The following is a 24,333-nucleotide window of genomic DNA, read 5'->3' on the forward strand; positions in this document are numbered from 1 at the left end:
AGCGTCACTGCAAACATATTTCCTTCCTAACCTTGTCTTTGTCTCCCTATCCTAACTCTTTGAAGATCCTTTTCTCCCTCCAATGCCTTAAACGGCTCAGAATGATTTTAAGAGTAAATCTTTGTTGGACATTTTGCCTTTTTAGGTTGGTTATCAAAATGGTAATCACGGAGGATCTACTTTCATGTACATTGAATTGAATTTTTGCTGGTTCCTAATATCGATACTCGTGCCATCCTTGCAAAATATATAAATATCCCCATATCACGGTGTGGCTTTTCTAACATAACTATATACAGAGTATTTAGTCGTCAGTTGTCAATGTTCTCTTTCTTTTCTCTTAACCATTGCTCTGAACGTTGATTCGTTGAATTAGATCCTTTTACGTTGTCAACAATTCCATGGGACTGTTTTATGTACAAGTATAGCCACTAGAGTGCCCTCTATCCGTTTAAAACGTTACATGATCTCAAATTTTAAACACTCAGATGAAGTCATATTTTGGTAATAAAATTCAAATTACTATGTTGAATCATTTTCTTTTGATATAAATATTGCATTGAGCTTGCAAATTTTTCACATTTGATAATGTTTTTAGTCAGTATTATCGTTGAAAATCATTATTGAGTTTGTCTACGATACTAGCACCCTACATCTGCAGACAAGTCGTACCGAACGTTAAACAGTCCCCCTATAGTTATGAAGAATTGACTGATTATCAACTGATTTAAGAAGTTTTATAAGTTTATTTTTGGAGGAAAGGTTGTCTGTTGATATATGTAGCTAAGGACCTAGGCTTTTTAACAACATATTAACCGGATTTGCTATGATCTAGGAGATCTTATAAATTATATTTGGCGCAAAGTATGTGTCCGCTCCCTCTATATTTAGTTATGATACGTAACAAGAATAAAAATTGTTATCACCTCGTTTTAATCCTTCAGCTTGAATCGAATCATCTCCACTCTAAACTCTATTCACGTGGATAATTACGTTTAAAAAAAAAAACACGCCTCAAACCTAGTAACTTTCAAAAATTTGACGTATGGTTGTTTGTACCTATGACTACAATTTACTCCTTCTTCATTCATAATTAATTATCAGCTTACCTTTGAAGCTGTATGGTAAGGAAATATTGTTAAAAATACAGTCACTGTGTTTTGAGTGAAAAGAAAGGAGTACAAATGATTTCCCTTCAAGTGAAATAAATCCAGAGTGTCTTGTTTCCGATCCAAAGTTTATTGACTTTTGTGTTAATATAAATACATAGACCTACAAACTTGTAAGGGGCATGTCTTCACGATGAAGAGCAGTGTAATATTTTAATCAGAGACTTTTCATAATGAAAATCAAATCAAAAGCTGGATCAAAGATTAAAAATAAGTAAGTTCAACTTAATTTGCCAATTTGAAATTCATTATACGAGAGTGCTCTGAAAAGTTTCTGACCTCAACGTGAGTATGGCCCAACTCCTAAATAAAAGCTTGTCACATCTGTCAAGCCTCCATTGACAGTTACTCGCCAAAGTTTCAGCCATTTTGGGCCAACAACTGTTATGCAACAGTCATTTGACTGAGTTGATGTGAGGGGTTTTATAAAAATGGACAAAATGTCCTTCAATATTTGTTTTTGTAAGTGTAACCCATGATCTTAAAGGCGCTTATCCTTACACCATTACCTTTGTTAGTAATGCTTTGAACGTACTTAGTAATAAAGTGTTTTATGTGACGTCAGGATTATTGATATTAGCCATTTTGGAGCCTAAACAATCAAGTTTTTGTGTAAGTCGGAGAAAAAAAGTTCTCTGACAGGGATTCTCACTTAAAATTTTCTTGTTTCCTCCTTAGAAGTATTTTGAAAAAGAACGGAGGAATCTTCTTTCCATCAGAGGCCACTACGCCATTGGTTGGGGGGGATATTTGGCGTGTTAAACTCTAATGAGTGCATATCACATATTTTTTAAATATCTAAATGAATCACGGTTCAAAATCCTAGGCATTTCAGGTTGGCCTGTAAAGTATACATATGCAAAAGTGCATTAAAACTTAAATAAATCCCGAAAAAATTAAACATATATTGTTTGAAAGAGCAGTATTAAGACCTTTCTTTTTACGTCATACGTCATTACGTCAGTTTCGTGATGTCGTTGGAGAAGCGTAGAGTACTTAATTTGCTTCACGCGGGAGTTCCTATTTGTGAGGTGGTCAAGATTGTGGAAGGGAAGAGGTCTGTAGATCAAAAAGGCGTTTAAGGCTTATAGCAGCTATGAGGAAGCCTATGAGTGGGGTAACAGCATTTAGCGTTCGGAGGGGTTCATGAGTGCCTTGGGAGAAAGTATTGAGGCAAATCCTTAAACCTCGATGTCCAACCTCGCATTCGCATTAGTGAAGGGACAATCAAAAATCCCATGAAAGACATGGGTCTCAAGAGTTACGCCCACCGAAAACGCCAGCTCATTTCATCAATGGTAAAGGCCCTAGATAATGAATCCTCTTTCTTTGTCAGATCTGAACCCACTTGACTATGGGATTTCGGACAACATTGAGGCCAAGGCCTGTGCTGTCTCCCACAGAAATACATTTGATCTGAAGGCCTCCATTGATAATGAATCCTCATTTCTCGTCAGATCTGAACCCACTTGACTATGGGATTTCGGACAACATTGATGCCAAGGCCTGTGCTGTCTCCCACAGAAATACATTTGATCCGAAGGCCTCTATTGATTTGGATTGTATGGCCATGTCTGAAGAGTATATGATCAGAGTGTGCAAGGCTTTCCAACCTCGATTAGAAGTTGCAATTGATGTTGAAGGCGGACATTCTGAATTTTAAGGAATAAGAATGTGTTTTTCACTCGTTAATACATTTCAAGATGGTAACCTTAATCATGTTTGAACTCTTGATGATTTTTTTATTGGTGTCCGCTAGGATTCATTTTTGATACTGTATGTTTTAAAATGATCCTTTAAATTGACTCACATTTACTAATGTTAAGAAGTCTAAAATTTCAGAAATGTAAAGGTGTACCGGGAAGGGGTACTTATTTCTGTAGACTTGGAGATTGAGCGGAAAATGAGCTCGGACATTCATGCTTATGAAATGAAACGATTAGTTAAATAAACTTTTTAAACGACGTTCATTTGGACGTTCAGTATTCTGCTACTGTTAGATTGTTACCCAAAACAATAATTACACCAGGACCAAAGCTAAAACCAAGTGGCCACATGATCAACTTTTTTTCCAAATTTAGTGGACTACGTGGATATTTTTATGTGTATTTATATAAATATATAAGGTTCATACCTTGTGAATGTTTATTTTTGGTTAAAATTGATGTTCCCTTTGAATTTATTAATCAAAATATGCAATGTTTATTGTTATAAACCACATTAAATGGTTGATTTAAGTTGAAATAATGATGAAATTATGCGCTTGCCCCACATTAGGCTTGTTTGTCAATCCATGGGTATTTTGCAGTATGAATAATCCGTCATGTCTAATATAATTAATTAATAATGGAGAAGTGATGAACAATTCTTTTATTAGAATCGTTGCTGTGTTTTTGTTTTCTTTCGTTTTTCTTATTATACTAATTTTTTGACCTACTTTTTCTCTGGTTCCAATTCATTATTTAGTGAAATTTTGAAAATATGAAATTCGGGTCCAAATGCTCGAGCAATATAGAGTCTATTTCCAATAGAGTGGTCAATGGTCATTTTAACTTCATTTACATTGTCAGGTGATTTTGGGTAATTTGATTATTAAACTATAAATTGCTAAGCTATTTGAACATTCAAGATTCGATTACGATACAATTTCATTACAGGCATTTTGATACTCTAGTTTTTTTCATTGAAATGATTTATATTGTATTCACACAATCAAACTATTGTATAACATAAATTGTCACGAGAGACTCAATTCTATTTTGCAAAATGTACCTCGGCCAACAGGTTGTGCAGGTAGACAGCTGGTCCCTATGGGGGTCAAACCCTTTCATGCTCATTATCCTGAGGATCATGGACCCCTTCCAATATATTATAATACACTCATGCCCACGTTCTACAACAGTAAACAGCTTGTCCACAAGGGGGATCAAAACCTATCGCCGCCGCTATCCTGAGTATCAACGATCCCTTCTAATAGCCTATGATACACCTCAACCCACAGGTTGTGCAAGTGAACCACTGGTCTAAAATGTGATTACCCACCGCAAACGCTTCCCTGAGCATCAAACATCCTTTTCAATATCTTATAATATACCCCACTCACGAATTGTTGAAAGAACCGCAGGTTCAATATGTATATAATTATCTACCGCCTCCCTAAGTATCAAGGACCCCTTTTGATATCCTATAAAAGACCTCGCCCTATGGGCTGTGCAAGTGAACTCGCGCAAGGAAATCCCCATCACTCACAATCTCAGGAATACTATCAAGAACAAATGGAAAAATATTTATGATGTGGAAACGTGACAACAAGACAAGTAAGTTGAGTGATGGACAGTGGTTCGCTCAGTATTTCTAGAATCACTGCTTTCACGTAAGGACCAGCTGTCCACCTGGACAACCTGTTGTCCGGGTTATATTTTGCAAAATAAAATAGAGACAATTTCTTATGTTTATATAGTTTGATTGTCTGAATATTTTAATGAAAATGTACGAGGTCAGGGATATCTAAACTTTTAATGCAATATGCCACATTGTTACTTGAATTATTTTAATGTGCCACAGAACCTACTAGCTAAATTTCTGGAAAAATTGGTAAATAAAACAAAACAATTAAATTCAAATTTTATTCAATTTAAAAAAAGGCAAAATTTAATTTTTCAAGGCAAAGCTGCCGAAAAAACCTATCTGGCGACCCTTTTAGAGTCTTTGTGCTTATTATGGGCGTTCTACCCGATTTGATGATATTGCAACAATATTTCTAAATATACTAGTTGAAGTGAGAATGAGTAGTGGGCCACACCCAAGCATTAGGCGGGTTGCAATGTGAGCCACAATTCACAAGTATGACATCCCTGTTCTAGATTACCAAATTGCTTGGCTTGAAATTATAGGTATCTTTATCAAATCCTTAATGATCAAATTGCTTCCAATGAATTGTTTAATAATCAAATTACTCCCAATCATTTTACCTAACAACTTAAATGAACGTAAAATGACCAATCTATTGGAAATTATATAGATTGATCCGGCATTTTGCACATTTGCCCGATTTTCCACATTGACATCGTAGGAAAATTAAATTGTGCATAGGTTATTTCCTTACCAAATCTCAACTTTTTGTAATTAGCTGTAATCGAAATTATAAAAAGTTGAAAAACAAACCGGGTCTAATAGATAGTTTTCCGATCCTTCCTATACAAATATGTCCCTACTCTTCTCCAGCATTGTTCAACATATATAATTTTCCGATCTATTAGAGTACTTTGTACAATATACGAACTAAATTTGCATATTTTTTCCTTCCATATAAAGCCTGTTTTATAAAATATTAGTACGACATTGTTATTATGACTGTAATGTCAGTTGGGGTGGGTTCTCTATCTAAAAAATTATAACAGTAATTTCTAATTAATTTTTTCCGCACTATTACTATCATAATTAATTAATTATAAATACATTTTTGAATTGATTAATAAATAATTAGTGACTCGTCAAATATTAGGATTTTGTCCTGTGGAAGAACATTAGTAATTAAACGAATATGAATATTTAATATATTAATTGAATTAATTTAATCTAATTTATGTAATTGATTACAATACATTTGTGAAAGCTAACACAATAGATCAAACCTTTGAGCATATATGTGATTTTACAAAGTATTGTTGGCGATCTGAAAGAGCTTAATTTGTTGGCTGCTTGAAAACAAAGTGCTTATAGTTGGTGCTGGGGTTTTCAATATATTTATAAGCAGGTTTTACTATACGTAAAAACGTAGTAGCCACACATGGCTATTACTACAAAATTATGAACCCGTTATATTTCTTATTGGAACATCAGACCCATGGTATAAATACTGAGTGGTCCAATCAAAATCTGTCCGCTACACCTTTTGGTTGCATGTTAAGGGGAAGGCCTCCAGTACCCTTCATACAAACACTGAGGCCCTCAAACCACTTTCAGACAGCACTTGGATCCCATGATAGAGACTACATCCACAACGGATACAAGGCCTTCCCCTGGAAGCCATCATTGACCTTAAGGCAGCTAGATTAAGAGAGCTCAAACAGACATCCATTAACATTATTAATTTTGTTGAAATTCCATCGTTAATTAATAAATGATATCATGTTCAACTTTAAAAATCAAAGGTCTCAAATTTTAATGTACTACTTCCTATGATCGTTGTAGCCAAATTCACTGGATCAGTTGATATACCCTAGAATGTTAAATTTGTTTTAGAGCCTTCATTTGATTTACGATACTTAATTATACCCCAATACTTTCAAATTCATAAAACTTCTAATTTTCTCATTATGAAGATTAACTTTTGCAAATTAATTTCCTATTTGCACCGTCCCCAAAGGATTAATTTGTTTGATTAAAAATGTAATCTATATTTAATTTATGAGAAATGCCATTCTTGATTACTTTATTTTTGTTGGTCCATAGTAATTGTATAATAATGATTTAACATATTTTTTTTAAATAACTAATTGTACTTCTGTTGACATTCATAAATATTGAAATAGCATGTAAAATACTATGAATTAATTATTTCTTCCTAGGCTTTAACACCAAAAGTTTTAATTTATATGATGATCTTCATATGACGAAGATTGTCTTCAATTATTTATTCAATTCATATTAATAATTTCTTTCGCCGTTTAATTGAGGAATTAAAGACGAGGTACTTGTCAGAAGATTACAATTTAATGAGGGAAACATTTAATTGAGGCTTTCCCCTCAACTATATCGACTAATAAATTATTAAGGTTTCATAAATGCCACATTACAATAATATACAATGCATACGGAAAAAAGGTATTCCAGAAAAACTTTTTTTATTTTAATTACGACATTTAAACTTCGACCATAAGATTTTAATTTAATTTTCTGTAACATAAAAATTTCATTCAAAATGGCCACTTTCAACCTTTACAGTTACCATTAGACATTTATAGAAGGACGGAGTTAACAAAAGAAATATATATTTTTAAATTAATAAGTAAGAAGACAATACAAAACATTGTCTTAAATTTAATGATTTAATAACAATTCGAAAGTATTCATTTGCAAATTTTTAATGTTTTTTTTTTTGAGTAAGAGAATGTTTTCATTTAAAAATTTTTTTTTTATAAGCGTAATATTTAAAAAAAACTGATGCATATTTTTAAAGTTTTCTTCTTTGAGTCCAGATACAATCTTTTATGGTCTGCAATTACTTGTAGAATAAATTATTATTATTATTTTTTTTTCAACATTCTTTATTTGGTTTATATATTATATAGAACATACATAACCATAAATAAACCAGAGCAATTGCGTAAAAAATTACATAAATAAACATTATAGTTTATACTTAATGCTCCGGGGTAGAATTTCAACTCAATATCAATCTTTGAAAAAACAACAGTAAACATGCATATTAAAAATTATGATAAATATTTGTTAAAAATTTTTAAAACCTTTTTTAAAATACTTCGATGATTCCGTGATGTTGATGAAAGGTACCGGATTTTTCCCCCTGGAAAATTCCATGACTCACATCCTGATTTAGGAATTTTCATTGTGATAGAAACATAGCGGGCCGAAGCTGCCAAGGCGATACCTCTCAACTCATCCTCCCGAATAGGCTGATAGTTAGTCGGCTGGCGATGAAGGCTTTACAATTAAGAATTGCAAAGTCCAGAGCCCTTGTTACATTAGAAGTTCCACCCTTCTTCTTTGAAATTCCAAAAAGAATAAGACCCTTAACATATTTTTCTTCCCCATTCGTCTGAGAATAAATTTCAGCTGTGATTCGTCGTTCGTTAACAATCTACTCCCTCTCGGTAAGAATATCAATAACATTGATTGAACCCAATTATTTCTAAAGCCTGCATGAAATCATTCCTAATATTCATGATGCAGGATCAACTTAAAAAAATACATAAAGAAGCTCCATAATTTGTTAAAATTTATTGTCTTATACGTGCTAAAGTCTTCTATATTCGTATGTACATATTTTTCCTAGAAAACTAATATGCTCTCGATTATTTAGTTCTAAAGAGCTCAGCATGCGTCTTTTGGATGACAAACCTAGTTGACAACAAAAAAAATCCTACAAGTTCCTCCAACAAGTACCGTAATTGCCTGGAATGTTTGCATGATGATGACTTGAAATTTGACTATTAATAGTTGAGTATTTTATTAATGACTCCATAAAATTAAGGGATTTGAAAGGAGGATCTGAGGCCTTAGGTGCATTAATCCAATTATTTATATAAATTCTTACTCTAATATCTTGCAATCCTCATCCTTCTCTATGAGTTAATATAAATTCAGAATTAACATCCAGATTTTAAGACTATATCAGATTTTTGATAGCCAACAGGTATGGTGCATCGCACTAGGTATAATAAATTTAGTCCTTGCTCAGGAGAAGCACCAAGAAATATTATTTCTAGCTCTTAGAATTTATTTCTATTGTTAACTTCGTTCTTGTTCTCGGCCTCAAATGACCTTGGTGGTCATTTTTCTTTTGTAAAATTAGCTCATTCTAAATTTTCATTGCCCATGTTTTTTTATATAATTTTTTGATCTATTAAACTAAAACCAGGCTATATTGGTGTTTTTCCTCAAAAAATTTATAAACAGATCATCAAGGTTAAGGTAATCCCAATATCAACTTTTTTTTTTGTTAATCTAAGTAGAAAAATGTATTTAAATAGTCGCTCACTGGCCGTGATACGTAGAGGAACTGACAGATATACAATCAGGCTACATTTCATTTAAATATTTTTATCATTCTTTTAGAAACGTAAAAAATGATTTATCATAAACATGTATTACAAACTTTTCATAGAATTTCAACTTAACTAAATTTATTAACTTTGTTAATAAGCTGTAGTGTATGTATACTATACTAAAACAAGATGTAAAAATCTAGAAAATAGGTAAAGTTTCAAAAATTTAGGGCCGTTGAGCTACTTCTGAATATTCATAGAAATTGTTCAAACTTTGTGAATCGTACTTCTTTTTATCGAAAGGAACACAATCGAACTCTAAATTCTTTATTGGTACCCTCATGTAGATATATAAATAAAATATGAATAATTGATGTTTTTAAAGAAAAAAAAATCATAACCAGCTGTAGAGTAACAAGCTATTACTTTCAAGTTTTCTCTATGGATTGGCTATCCCCATTCCAATGTATTGGCAATGAGAGTTTTGGCGCTCAAAAGAGTGAAATGTATTGTCCTATTTTCAAATCTTTTTTTGTCTTTTTTTTTTTTTTTTTTGTCATCAAGGCGAACAAAATTGTTGCCTTTCAGGTATTTAGGTACTATTTACCCTTTCCACACTAAGGAACACATATTCTAGTAAAATGGAAACCAAAGGCCACTTAACCAAAGCATGCAAACTATCGTTAAAAAAACTTACAGGAATCGTAGAAAACAATCTATTCTATAAAAATCTGGGGATGAGACTTGATCTGTTTTGCTCTGTCCTCTTCACATAAATAGTTTCTATCGTGATAGTCCAAGACTGCGGCAGTTTCAATTGTTTTACAAACTTTTGACATATATTGTTAGATACCTTCATCAGCACAAAAAGGCAAAATCCTCATCTTTAAGTTCTAGGGCCCTGGATGTAAATGAAGTCTGACATAATTTGTAAGGGGAAGTCGATATTTCCACTATTTAACAGGGAGTTTGTGGTGGGATTCAGGTCATGAAGAGTATTTATATTACGATTTATTGCTTCCATTTCTAAATCCCAAGGATTTTTATACCCTCGAAAATATATTTTTTCCATTCATTTTGTCTCACGATATCTACTATTGATGTAGAATCAAAGACTGGACCCCCGTGCCATATAATTCTTTGTACAGATGTCTAACTCTGATAAATATCTGAAAAAACTGTTTGATTGGTCAACAAGCTCTTTATAATTTTTCAAGTACCCATTTGAAAAACAATAAATTTAATTTGTCTTTACTTTTTAATCTAAACCCATGAAAAAATAAAATATATTTTTTTGGAAGAACAATCATCTCTTTTCCAGAAAATAAAGGATATTTGATTAAATTTTGGACGGAGCAACAATTTTTACTCTTTGAAATTTCCAAATAATTCAAAAGAAATAATTATAATGATGCAACCCCCCTAATAGCTGGCAATAAAATAAATAGTAAACTCAACGCCAAGGCAATTACTTTTTAGGAAAGAAAATATATTTCTACATTTTTATTCAAGGGTAAAAAAAAAAAAATTGATGAAAACGTAAATTTTTGTCTGTGAATATAAAATCTTATATTATGTATTCTCATTTTTGTTAAAACCAGTGTATACTTATGATTATTTTAAACAACCATAATTTCTAAAATATATTTAAAGTATTTTAAGTGGATACTTTTATTTTTGAACCTTTAACTATGGTTTTGATCTTGTTTGACAAAGTTGGCTTTGAGTAAGGTATATTCAAAGGCACACTTTTCTAGAAAATGTGATTTTGAATTATTCAATGTTCCATGAAAAAAAAATCAATACATATCAGTTTCCACATCTATCGACCGTATACAGTGTACCTACACCACAGGAAGTGTTTGAGAATTGACAATTCTTTTCTAAGAACTTTCAATATTGGAATTTAAATAATTAAAATCGAATTGTTTCTTGTTCGTATTGATGGGTTAAAATGTAAAGAAAACATCAATTTTTACAATGTTTGTTAAATTTCATGTTCCATAATTTATGGCTATTTGTTCTTTATTTAATAATCTTGAGTGTGTTAACATCCCCTTCTAAAAGAAGAATTATCGCCCATCTTTGGTGTAAATTGATTTCAAATTGCATGCAAAATAAACATATATGAATTTAAATATCATTATAATATTTTCCTTGTAATTATGCTATTTTAATATTCGCCTCTTTAAGGAAGTAATTCATTTTTTCCATCCAAAGTCATATAACAGACAGTTGATATTAACAAGGGTCTTAATTCAGTAATAACATATATCTTGCTCTTGCCTTCTCCTCGCGCTCTTAAACAAATCCCTTTTTCCCCCGTTAAAAACATTGTTATATCAAAAAATATTAGTTAAGTTTTGGGCATCATAGTAACAGCTGCTTAAGATATAAATAAGGTTAAATTTACAGAGGAGAACGGCGTTCCAGCGCGACGATGTTTGTTGTCCACACCAACAGGGAGATTTACAATAATTGTGGTGCATTGTATCCAGTTTTAAAACAATTTAAAATGGTATACTCTATTGGTTTGGTCCTTTAATTAGTTTGCCATAGTCTTTACAGAGAGAATTGAAATAAATATGTTTCAAGGATACATGAAGTTGTGCCGTGAACTTCCTGCCATCTGTTGTACCAGCCTCCTTGAGCACAGTTTTGTACCATCAACAAAATTTCGCAAATGCTTGAAAATGTAATAATCGCTTGGTGCAAGGTCTGGACAGTACGTCGGGTGCGATAGAACCTCCCTTTTAAGCTGTCGGAGCTTCTGGCGCGTCGTTAAAGATGTTTTCTCGCCTGGCGTTGTCTTTTGGAATGCAACCACCTTTCTATTGGCTAATGTTGGCAGCTTCTGGTAGATCACCTGGTTCAATCTAGTCAGTTATTGACAATATAAGTCAGAATTGAGTGTTTTTCCCGATAGGAGTAGCTGAGAGTGGATGATTCCTCCCCATCCAACTATACAAAAAGTATAACCATCTTGGCCGTTAATCCATGCTTGTCGATCATTTTTCGATCATAAAAAAAATGAAGCGTTTATTACATTTATTTACCTATAATAGTGTCAATAGAGACTGCTGTGAATCTCTGTTCAAAAGACAGCTGTCAAAATTTCATGACAATCTTTTCTTTAGTTCATGAGTTATTGTGGCAAGTGACACGCTACTTTCGTTATTTCCAAAAAAATGGACCAAAAACAATTTCGTCCCACTGTTTTTTGATGAGATAAAATAGTAGCGTTCAAGCTATGAAATGGCTAAAGAAAAGTGTTAAGGGGACTCCGCCCTATATTGCGAATAGAATAATAATATTTGAAAAAAAAAAAAAATGAGGGAAAAAAACCCCCAAGTGTTTTTTTTGTTAAAAGCGGAACTTTTCATCCCATGTGTTAATGATTGAAGACAACACTACAAAAATTTATAATTACTATTATGATTATATTCCACTTTTTTACAGATATAAGATATTAAGATTGAATAAAAAATTATTTTATTTACTTATGACGTAAATTAGAAAATGAGATTATTTGTTTATTCAAGTCACTTAATTCATAAATTTGATTAGTATACTTGAAGAAGTAATTGGTTGAATATTAATGTTTTGTAAAAAAAAAAAAATCAATCTTTTTCATAAGCTTTCACATTTAAAGCAAAATAATTTAATAAGTAGAGGTGAGTAGTTTGTAAAGAAAAAGCTATCTTTAAAAATTCGAGAAGAAAAAATAATTGTTGCGTGTACTCTTTACTTTTTTTTGTGTTTTTTTCTTCTTTTTTTTTGTTGTCCCTCTGTTGTAAGCATTCTCGCCTATCTTTGAAGTAAATTGTTTTAAAAAAGCAAAATAAATATGAGTTTACATATAATTAGAATATTTTATCTGCACTAATGCTATTTGAAATATTTATATGAGTAACTCATTTCTCACCCCAAAATCATATAGTAAGCACTTGATATTAAAATGAACTTTAATTTAAGTATATCATATCTCGCCTCTCCTTGAGCTTATTTTTTCATTATGCTATCCTTTCAGCTGTTTTCATTTATGTAACTCTTGAATGATTTAAAGCAGCTTACACTATGTACCATGAATTCAAATAAAGTTTTTTATATAGGGTTTTGATATTAATTTATATCATTCAAGGGGCTTTGTCTAGAATGTGTATCATTATATACTCTTTTAATGATACTTATTTCAATAAAATTATCAATTCAATGCATGAAATAATTAATCTTTATTATCGAAATAATAATTAACAGTTGACAACAAGAAAATACGCGGGAAACCAGCTACTGTATGCTTTTAGTTGTTTTAGCTGAAAGTAGGTTTTGTTATTGATGAGGGTGTGTTCTACCTAGGGTATTTATATATATATATATAGAAAACTTGTGGTTGAAATGCCCTACTGTGGGAAATCAGCAGGGATTTGTTCATCAATAGAACGTCAACTTAACGGGTTATAAACCACTATATAATTTGTTGAAATGTTTCGGGAAGGCATGTCCATGGAAGAGAGGAATATTTGTCAATGTCTTTCGTGAAGGCAATTAAATATTCGGATATTAAATAATGCGTATGTCAGAACAGTAATAAACAGGATAATAAAAGTGGACATTGGAGCTAAGTCAAGGGCTAGCAGGAAAAAAACAACAACATTTGATGAGTAAAAATACATAGGTGAAAAGGCTTGCTGAATCAAAATGTATCCTCAAAATCATGAAAGCAAGCTCACCATTGATTTTGTTTTCTGACGAGAAGTTATTCAGCGTTAAGAGATTCTCCAGCAGCTCCAACCAACATCTATATAACCACCAATAAGCCTGATGAGGTCACGACATAATTAAATTCACTTTCCAACCAAACATACTACTTCAATTATAGTCTTTGTTTAAATGGCAAAATCTGCCATACATTTTCATTAATAGCTATGAAAAAAGTTAGTGATGTTTATTTGTATATTTTATAATCTCATTACTAAAACTCCCAGAAATATGGATCAAACGAACACAAAGATTTACATGTGGAATTTTGGATGGTTGTAAATTTACGCCTCAGTTACAGATTGTGACAAGATGCATATGAACCATCGTATGAATCACTTTGAGGGAGTGGATCAGAGTAAAATTTTTTAGAGAGATACTTTGCCTTTAGTATCAAACGAGAGTCAATGGACAGTTATGTAACTTTGCCTCTGACATAGTGGGGTTCCTACCCTCTTAATCTGAACGTCATCTGAAGAATTTACAATACATTGTTAGTGTTTTTATAGAAAGCATCAAAGTTCTTCAAATAATGTTATTAAACAGCGGCTGGACGCTGTATAAAAAAGCTCAACGTGGTTCTCCAACATTTGAGAACTTCTGAGGATTCTGCGAAATCAACATAAGAAATGTTTTAATTTTTTTATGAAGAATAAAAACCACCACTTTTTTTGACTCTATCTATCAAGGGTTGATCTTATCTATTGTTACACATTTTATTTTTTTCAATTTGTCAAGAGTAAAATTCAAATGAAAGATATTATGTGAGGACATTTATTTAACAAAATCATCTGGAAATAGTACTTGGTACAACTTTTATTTACTATTTGAGCCCTAAGCTGTAATAACTACCTCAATACGAGGCCTAAATCTCTTTCAGATGTTGATTATGTATACAGACTCGACCTTGGTCCACTCCTTCTTGATGGGAACCTCTAGAGATTGGACACTCCTATGACGAGTCGCACACACCCTTCCATACAGACGTACTTAGATAGATTAGTCCAAGGGGGTCGCGTCTGGAGAGGAGAGTGGTCATATGTAGAGGTACCCAAATGTCTGGAAAGTTGTCTCTCAGGTAGGCCTGTGTCTTAGCGGCGCGATAACAGGGAACTCCGTCTTGAGTGACAAAAAAGTTGTTTTCAAACTTTTCCAGAAGTTCTAGTAAGCATCTCCATTGAGCCGTTCCTTCCTCTCCACAAAAATGGGAGGACAGACTCCACAACGTACAAGACCATGATTCTGGCTGGATTTTTTCGTTCTGATGAGATATCTCACTGAATTTGAGACTTTGTCTGGATGTTCGGTTGTGATGTAGCGGGTCCTCTACTTATTCACATTGGCATCAAGAGTGAAAAAAAAAATCATCTGAAAAAAGCAAAACTTTGCCTGAATTTTTGTTGTCCTTCAGAACATTTAAAATCTTCTGTGCTCTTTTCAACCATCTCAGCTTATTCTGTTCAGTGATAAAATGTCTTGTTGTCTTCCTCAGTAATATTGCAGCAATGTATTGAAATGGATTAAAAATGATAAAATGTGTACCATTAGATAAGATCAACCCTGTATATATATCTACATGTAAAAAAATGGAAAACAAACAAACCATGAGTGTTTATTTTTTCCCAAGCCTTACTATGTCAAGGACAAGAGTGACTTCCAATTTATATATAGGAACATTCTTACTTTGTAATAATAATTTATAAGAAAATCTATGGTGTATCATGTTTGATAATATTTGTTAGCAATCAATCTAAAAAAAAAAAAAAAAAAAAAAGGACATAAAAGTGTATTTGGCTCTGTTTGATATATATATTTAATGCAATTCAAGGTTCTTACTTTTAAAAGAGTTTGTCATATGTATGTATGTTAAATGTCCAAGGGAATGCTATTAAAAGTATAACAACAAAGTCAAAAGGTCAATACAAGTGGAGTTGTTGGCAAAGTGATATATACACCACTTTGCCAATTAGTCAATGATGATTGAATGGTTGTATTGTGGAGGAGGAAATTTTGGCTTGCTTTACGAATCAACAGTTGATAATCACACGCCTTTGACCCCACAAGAATATATAGATGCAAACCCAATTTAAAGCAGGGATTCTAAGCAGGTGGTCACCTGCTATGTTTGGTCCACAAAAAATTATTTAGTAACAGTAATAAAGTAAAAATAAAAATAATTTATTGAAGGCTTGATCAGAGAATTATAACACTACTCTGTCAGTTAGTCAATGATAATTTAATGGCTGTGGGGTGGAGGAGGAAATTTTTGCTTGCTTTACAAATTAACAGTTGATAATCAACGCTATTTTACCATACATGACCAAGGATTCAAGGAGCTTGTTGTTACATGGGAAAGCTGGGGCCTGGGGAGTGTCGACACGGAAGTAATTTCGAAATGTATAACCTGAACTGATTGAAGAGACTCCGGAATTATAACGACGCATGGGGCTTAAGAATAAAGTCTAGTTATGAAAAATACAATGCCTACAACTTTAATACAAGAATATTTCCGGACACTTGTGAACTATTTAAGATCCTAAGGCGTCTAGATGAATAATGGCACCAAATGCCACTTTTTTTTGTATTTGTAACATTTGAAAATCTATGTCTTTCAGTATATTTCTTATAATTAGATTTTTTGAGTTAATGATGATTGATTATGGGGAAGCAGAGATTCTTGCTCGACTTACAAATCAACAGTTGATAGTCAAAGGTCTTTGACCTTACAGTACATTATTTGCACTAAATTATTTTTCTCAATTCTTTAAAAAAATTAAATTAGCTGCATTTTTACAAATGTAATTTAATGGCCTAAGAAAACGATGTAAACTCAAAAATGAAAAAATCATAAAAGTTGAAAAACAAAAGTTTTACCACCAAAATTGTTTGTTAGGCAATTTATGTACATACGTATTAGGTTTACACATTTCCTGGGCCATTGTTCTCGACGGGGATCTGGAGATATAAATGTATTAAATTTTTTGGAATCCTGTTTTAGATAGCCCGTGGGTCCCGCATAGGAATACCATTAGCCATTCCCCCCCGCAATAAAAAATTTAAATAGTAAAGGATGAACGAAATAATTTTTGGTTATATCATAGTAAAAAAAAAAAAACCCTCAGCTTAAAAGTCATTTCAGTATACCCCGTGCGTCATATTCCATTTTACATTAAAGATTGTTTTCTAAACTGGATTAAAAACTAGTTCGTGAAGACAGTGAGAAAAAAATTAAGTTTATTAACTTAGATAGACATTTTTTATTCAATATGTCCACCTTCAGCCTCAATGACAGCCTCCACCCTCTTACTAAAGGCTGCACAAACCTTATGATATAGTGTTCTAACAAATCAGTCCATACGGCTTTGATGGTGGAATCAACGATCTCACAGACCATGAGGCTTATTGCAGGCACCTCCTTAGACCTCTGCCTCAATAGAATAAACCAAAGGATTAAGATCAGAGGAGCTGGGAGGTCACCTGTTCTTGTACAAAATAAGCTGGACTCTAGACAGCCTCTTCTCGTTTTTGGCCATCATGAAATGCAGGATTGATGAGAAGAGCTAGGAGCGAGTAGTGATAGAACATGAGGAAGAGTTATTACGGCATTTACTTCTTTTTCCAAGGTATAAATCACATCCACGGATTGGTATTCCATTCCTGCTCCCTATTAAAGATTGATCAAATATCATTTATTATTCATAAATACCATAAATCATTCATATCCGTCTCCCATCCATCACTAGTCATCGTTCATTTCCAGTCCCGGCTGTCCACTGACCAGCCCTACACAGAAACTACTAACTGGTTTAGAAACATCAACCTTAAGACCTCACTAAATCCCTCTCTTCAACATGGGAATGAAATGTCTGGGTATGATTTTTACAGAGAATGAATTAACTTGGAATGAAATCACATACCACCACATATATAATTAAAAGAAATCCCGGAAAACGAGATTCCAGGAGAAAAGCCTAGTATGTAGTCTTGATTGAAAAGAAATTCCCTTGGAATATGGGCTCTCTATATATTTTTATGTAAAACTTAGCTGTATGAATATAAGTGCATTGGTTAAGTGTTTCCAGGCAAGGTCATCATTTTGTTAGACTCCCATCTTAGAAAGATATAACGTCACAGTGATACCAGCACTAGTAAAATAAATATTTATTTATCTATCAATATCAACAGGGTCTTTCAGATTAATTGGGATTGAATTTAACTGCTTCTTGATCAATAAATGTTACACGTAGAAAAAAGTGTAATGATTCACTTTATTCTTTATTTTATTGGCAATAATGCTATTCAATGTGATCTCCATTTTTGGGCTACCATTTTCTAGATTATTGGCTTAAAGGCCTTGCACACCTTGATAACTTCAGCGGGATTAATACCCGCACAGTTCTTGGTAGATAGGTTTCTTTTATTGATGGTGTCAAAAGTTGCATCTCCACTCAAACATGACTCTTTTAACCACTTTTTATAGCTATCTGGACAGTCTGTTATGAAACCAGGAGATCTCGCCTATGGGACCTCATGGACTTGAGGATATTGGCCTGGTCTGTTTTCCTTAAATTATCCGGGTCCAGTTTGTCGTCCTTTTTGACAGAACGTTTCTTCCTCTCCAACGTTCCTGACTTGCTGATGGTGTAGATGGTGGTCCTGGAGACGTCTAACTGCTTAGAGTACTGGAATGGAAATTTGTCGGTCACGTTCAATTGTCATTTTCTTGAATAGTTCTTAAGCTAGAGATCTCAAATTTGTTTTGTTTTGTCACTCATTTTTTATGCTTTATTATGTCGAAATATGACTTAGTTTCAATCTCTCAACCATCATTAATTGTTGAATTACTAAGTCTTCAGAGTTGAATTAGGCACCCGGTACTTTCTTGTCAGCTGTTTATATGTCTACTACTTTTGATTGTAATCAGTGTTCCATTCGGAACCATTAGTGTTTATTTGTGTGCACATGACTCAATTAAAATATCTTTAATTTCACTTGCTTGATTTTCTTTGTCTAAAAAAAAATCGTTAACAGAACATACTTAGTACTTACAAAGGTACCTATTAGTCGAAAACCGACACGACTACAAATATATTTATGTTAGTACATAATTATAACTCATTACCTACAACACCTTTCCATTTTACCTCTTTTTTTCTAACCCTTCTTCAATGACAGACAAGTCAACCCCCCTCTGCTTTTCTTTTACCCACCTCATTGTCCTTGAGCAATCAAAAGAATTGTTCAATGTTTTAAGAATAGGGTTAATCTTATCTAGTGGTATACACTTTATTATTTAAAAATTTAAATATAAAGTTTTTTGAGGACATTAATCTAACAAAATCTTCTTAAAATTTTATTCGACACAACTTTAATTCAATATTTGATCCTTCAGCTTTAATAATTGCCTCAATAAGGGGCCTAATTCCTTTACTATGTAGTCAGACTCGGGCTTGGTACACTCCTTCTTGAAGGGAACCTACAGAGACTCTACACTCTTTTGAGGAGTAGCAAACACCCTGTCCTCCAGACGTGCCCAGATAAAGAAAGGTTTTCGTGTATGGATAGGAGGATTGGATACCTGTTGAGGTCTCTAAAGCCCGGAAAGTTGTCTCTCAGGAAGGTCTGGGTCTTAGTGGTGCATTGACAAGGGAAAAAATGTTCCCAAAATTTGGGCCCAAGGTATCCCTTTCTTATCTAAAAGTTCGATGTAAGCAACTGCATTGAACCTTTGTGTTCTTTACAAAGGGCAAGACCAAGATGATAGTCAATAAGTCGCTGGTACGATAAACAGTGATACGGCTGCATCTGAGCTCCTAGTATATGGGCATGGGGACATACCGCGTGAAAGAAGCTTCAAAAAATTACTCCATTTTTGCTCCATTTGACTATTTTTCGATTGATTTGTTTTTAACTGAGTCGCAACTTTACTTATGGAATCTAGAGTTTCAAAACTTTTTTTCCAATGAGTTTGAAGATAATTTACGTATAAAATTGCGATTTATAGAATTTCAATTAAGTGTGCCACTAGATAAGATCAACTCTGTGAGTAAAATTTACAATTGGTTTCACTCTTTTATCTCAAGCTGATATAAATTCTGGGGAGCCCTTTAAATACAATGTATTTTAGTTAATTATGAATAATCCCTAGAACCATAGTTCCTAACGTGATGGCTGTCAAGGGAGCATCTGCAGGACAAGACACAACCCTTTTCTATACAAATTTGGAGTTAAATTTATTGAGAAGAGGCTGAATTTGACGGAATGACATTTTTTGTGAGGTTTATACATTTTTAACTTTTAAGAAAAAAAAAAAAAAAATTATACAGTGTTGACAATAAAAACTAATTTAAGGGGAGCTCTAACCTATCCTCCTACGAACGCCCTGTAATGGCATTAAGGGTTGAGCTGGGCCGTTTCGGCTTTTTTAACAATTTCCAGAGTAAAGTTATATAAATGCCAAATTTTACAATCTTTTTGGAAGTGAAAAAAAACTTTTTTTTTAATTTTTCTGTACAGATTAAATTTCAGAAAATAACATACTTAAAAAAAAATGAAAAAGACACATTGATACTGGGTGGTCCATTGAAATCTGAAACCTTAGTTTAATAATTAATCAAGGTTGAGTGATTGAAATTAATTCATATTTCGATATATGAAGTTATAAACAATTGGTTACAAAACAAAATAAATCTGAGCTCTCTAGCTTACGTACAGATGGAGAAGATGGCCCTTGAACGTGATGGACGAATTTCCATTCGCGCACTCCAAGGAGTTTGGCGACTCCAGGACCAATGTCTGCACCGTCCGCAAGTCTGAGACGCTGGAGAGGAAGAAGGGTTCTGTCTCAAAAGCCAACTTGGCCTCAGAGGAGTTGAAGAAAACAACTTCAATCCGTTCTCATCAAGTCCATGAAGGCTCCAGGAAAGAGATCTAGGGATTTTACACCAGACTGTCCAGAAAGCTATCAAAAATTGGGTGAAAAGGGCCTTGTGAGGGTGAAGAGGCCATCTTCACTTCATCTTCAACTTTTTGTCATGTAATTAAACACGTTTAATTATTGGGGTTTCTCTTTAATCAGTTCACTAACCGCAGTATAAAAAGGATGTTTACTAACGGAGTTTTATAAAAAATATCCCCAAAGAGGCCTTCTGGTTGCTAACACAAAAATAACGATTTTTCTCGGATAGATTATTTTAAATATAGTAAAAATATCGACTCATGGTAGGTATATCTCGATACAAGTAAAAACCTTCAAAAACCCATTAATATTTAGGTAGATAAATTAAGGACTGGGTTAAACGATATTAAAGGGGGTTAAATATCTTCTTTAAAAAAACCAGTATTATGTATACTTTAAAAAAAATAATATATGTTTAACAAATATAAGATCCTGAATAGACAACTACTAAAGTATATGCAGGGTTGAGTTTATCTATTGGTTTATATTTTATTATTTTCATGAGATTTAAACGAGAGTTTTTGTGGGGACATTTATCTAACAAAATCATTTGAAAATAGTTCTCGTCGCAACTTTTATGCAACATGTGAGTTCTCAGCTCTAATAGTTTCCTCAATCAGAGGCCTCAATCTCTTCCAGACCTTGACTATGTAGTCAGACTCGAGCTTGGTCCAGAACATCTTGATGGAAGCCTCTAGAGACTACACACATGTGAAGAGTAGCTCACGCTCTCTACTTCAGAGGCACCTAGATGGAGTAGTCCAAGGGGTTTGCGTTTGAAACGGAGGACAGCAACATGTTGAGGTCCCACATGTCCAGAAATGTGTCTTTTAGGAAGTTATGGGTCCTAGCGGTGAGATGACACGGATCTACTTATTCTATAACCATATTTATATATTTAATTATAACTGTACAGAAATTCTTCAGCTCTACTCTTCGATTGATTACTTAGTACTTATATTTTCTCTCTTCAAGAATAAAGAAAGAGTGGTACCAGATTTGGACAATAAGAAAAACATATTTTGACTACTTTAATTACAAAAAAAACTATGAAAAAATTAATTTAAAGATATGTTAATAACATAGGAGGTGCTTCAAATATTTTATGTTCGATCGTCTCTGTATTTTACATTTGATTTGATTTTTGGTATACAACTTGATGATTTTCTTCAAAATTTGGAGTAATTGTTGTATAGGTAACCATGCACCTCTTGGAATTCAATGTGTAGGGAGAGTTGGAGAGATACACATGCCACTTCACACAATAGTGCAAAGTCCTTCAATCCCGCCATCAAGCAAGTGGCAGAAAATGTGCCCTGCGCGTACATTATTAAAGCTTGCCAACCATTATGTTGGAGATTTGAGGTAGTTATGGAGATCATATTGTAAGTTTACCATCTATGCTATTAACTGAACAAAAAAATTTGTTAAAATGCATTTGAGAAGGATCTGGATGAGGTCAAAGTTTGGTTTAATTGTAGTGCATGACCCTCAATAGTAGCTACTCCTCCGTATAAAAAAGAAAAAAAAGAAGCTAATCCTATGGATTGTACTTCACTGCAACTAATAGTCAGTGTAAAATAGTCTACATTTCTTATATGGAATACAACTCCATATGTAAACTCCATTTCCATGTCACATTTAGTCGCATTGTCGCATCTGAAGTATAGAAAAATATCAACTCTTGGAAAAGCTTTTTGCAACACAAGAAATTTTTCTTACAGGATAAAGAATATTTTTGTAGGCCTCATTTTGATATCACTATTTCCCTTAATATAAATGACCTAAAGTATTTATTGTTATCAAACGGGGTTGTGCATGCTTTCAAAATGGCCGATATAAACAATGATGACGTCGCATGTAAACAATCCAAATTAAAAACAAACATCATCAATTTTTTAGCTGAAAAAGTATCGAAATACTCAAAATTATTCCGGCACAATAATATGATAGAAACTTTTTTGTAATTAATTTTTCCTTTTCCTCGTAATTTTTGTATCAGATTGTTTTTGTATTAAATTAACACATATATAAATACAAAATTTACACCAAGTAACCAACTATTGGATATTATTACATGTTTTTTTTTTAATTGTGCCAGAGTTTTATATTGTTTTAATAGTTTTTTTTTTGTTCACAATCAACTTTTTTCGCACTTAATATACATATTCCTTTAATAATAAAAAATAAAAAATTAAAACGGCGTAATAAATAACATAATTTTCCTTCATTATAATTATAACTCATAAAAAAATTGTAGAATAGCCTTGTAACGACTGACAAACAAACAAACTCTACCTTAAACATACTTCAATGCTAATTTTTTTGAACAATCATTGTCTACATATGTAGTACATACATACAAGGTGGTCCTGAATAAGTGTCCCACCCAAAAAAATCAGCAATAAACAGATAATGGTTTATATTGGAATATTAATCACAATAATAACAAAGGCAGGCATTTTGTTACCTTCTACTTTTAAATGAACCTAAAATTGCCATTTTTTAAGATTTATTTAAAAAACAAAAACTATTACAGTAGATACAATCATTGAGAATATATCTCAGTCAAAGTAGTCTCAGTAGTCGTCATTAACGGTACCGATTCGGGTCCTGAACTGCACACAAGCCTTGGAAACTAGAGCTCGATCTATATTTTTGCATTTCAGGACAATGGAGTCGAACTAGGACTGTTGTTTGGTGTGAGATCCTTTGTTGACCAATATTTCAGTAAATGTACTCGAAATTTATAGAGTATGTAGCCACGAATCGAGTGCGGAGCCTAGGGAAAATGCCCCTCCAAACCTCTCAGGGCCCACATTGCAATATTTGTTTTCGACAAAACATTGTCAAAACTTTTTTGATTTCTGTAACGAAATATATACATGCAATATACTTGATTATATGTCATGAAAATGAATGAACCACTTATTCTGGTCCATCCTGTATATAAGTTAAATTATGATTTAGATACTTTATTACAAAAGTGACTATAAATGGCTAAGAGTTGCAAATAAAAATATAGCAAGCATTACTCATCGGATGATGTACTCAAAAATATATATTTGCAGCCCTTTCCTGGATTCAAAGGAAAAGTGGTTCCGCTACATATATATAGTGAGTTGAAGATACAGAGAGATACATTCTATAAGACCAGTCTAGGAACTTCTAGAAGTCTATTTTGGGATTACCCAGAAGGGGTTTACTTATTGGACATGGCCGACTTTTTCATACCTATCGGTCTGGGCAGACTTCTCGTAATATACCAGGAAATGCTGTAAAGGTTCGATATGAATGGAACGCTGATCGTGAATGGAAAACGATATATTTAATCTTAACACCTATTTTAGCTTGGTTTTCTTCTTCAGATAAAGTTTCAATCTGTCATCATTCCCGTTGAAATTCAAGCATCTTCTGTTGAGGATAAACTATTTTTGTTCTAATTCTTAGAGAACCTGGAAGTATTTCCATCTTTGATTAATGAAGATCGATATAAGCATATCAAAAACACTTCTAAATTGAAAATGTGTCTCTTCATTTATCCAATTGTTTGTGTGTAGTATGTTTGATATGTTTCAACATTAAAATAATAAATAGTGTATCATATTCATGCTGTCATAATCATAAGTAAACATATTTATTTTATCAGAAATTGATAGATGGAACTTTTATGATTTTTTGATTGATTTTTTTTCCATGGAATAAGATCTAAGTTACT

General features: G+C 32.9%; 1 protein-coding gene across 2 annotated transcripts in view; it reads left to right on the top strand.

Annotated features, from left to right (window-relative positions):
• The first annotated feature begins 1,148 nt into the window (after nucleotides 1-1,148).
• Nucleotides 1,149-24,333, top strand: part of LOC121116166 (kinesin-like protein KIF3A) — a 73,134-nt gene continuing 49,949 nt past the window's right edge. For both annotated transcript variants that reach the window (XM_071888024.1, XM_071888025.1), the window contains exon 1: nucleotides 1,149-1,383. In XM_071888024.1, coding sequence (XP_071744125.1) covers nucleotides 1,343-1,383 — 41 coding nt within the window. In that variant the 5' untranslated portion in view covers nucleotides 1,149-1,342. The remainder of the gene's footprint in view (nucleotides 1,384-24,333) is intronic.

This window comes from Lepeophtheirus salmonis, chromosome 4 (assembly GCF_016086655.4).
Source record: "Lepeophtheirus salmonis chromosome 4, UVic_Lsal_1.4, whole genome shotgun sequence".
Taxonomy (NCBI): domain Eukaryota; kingdom Metazoa; phylum Arthropoda; class Copepoda; order Siphonostomatoida; family Caligidae; genus Lepeophtheirus; species Lepeophtheirus salmonis.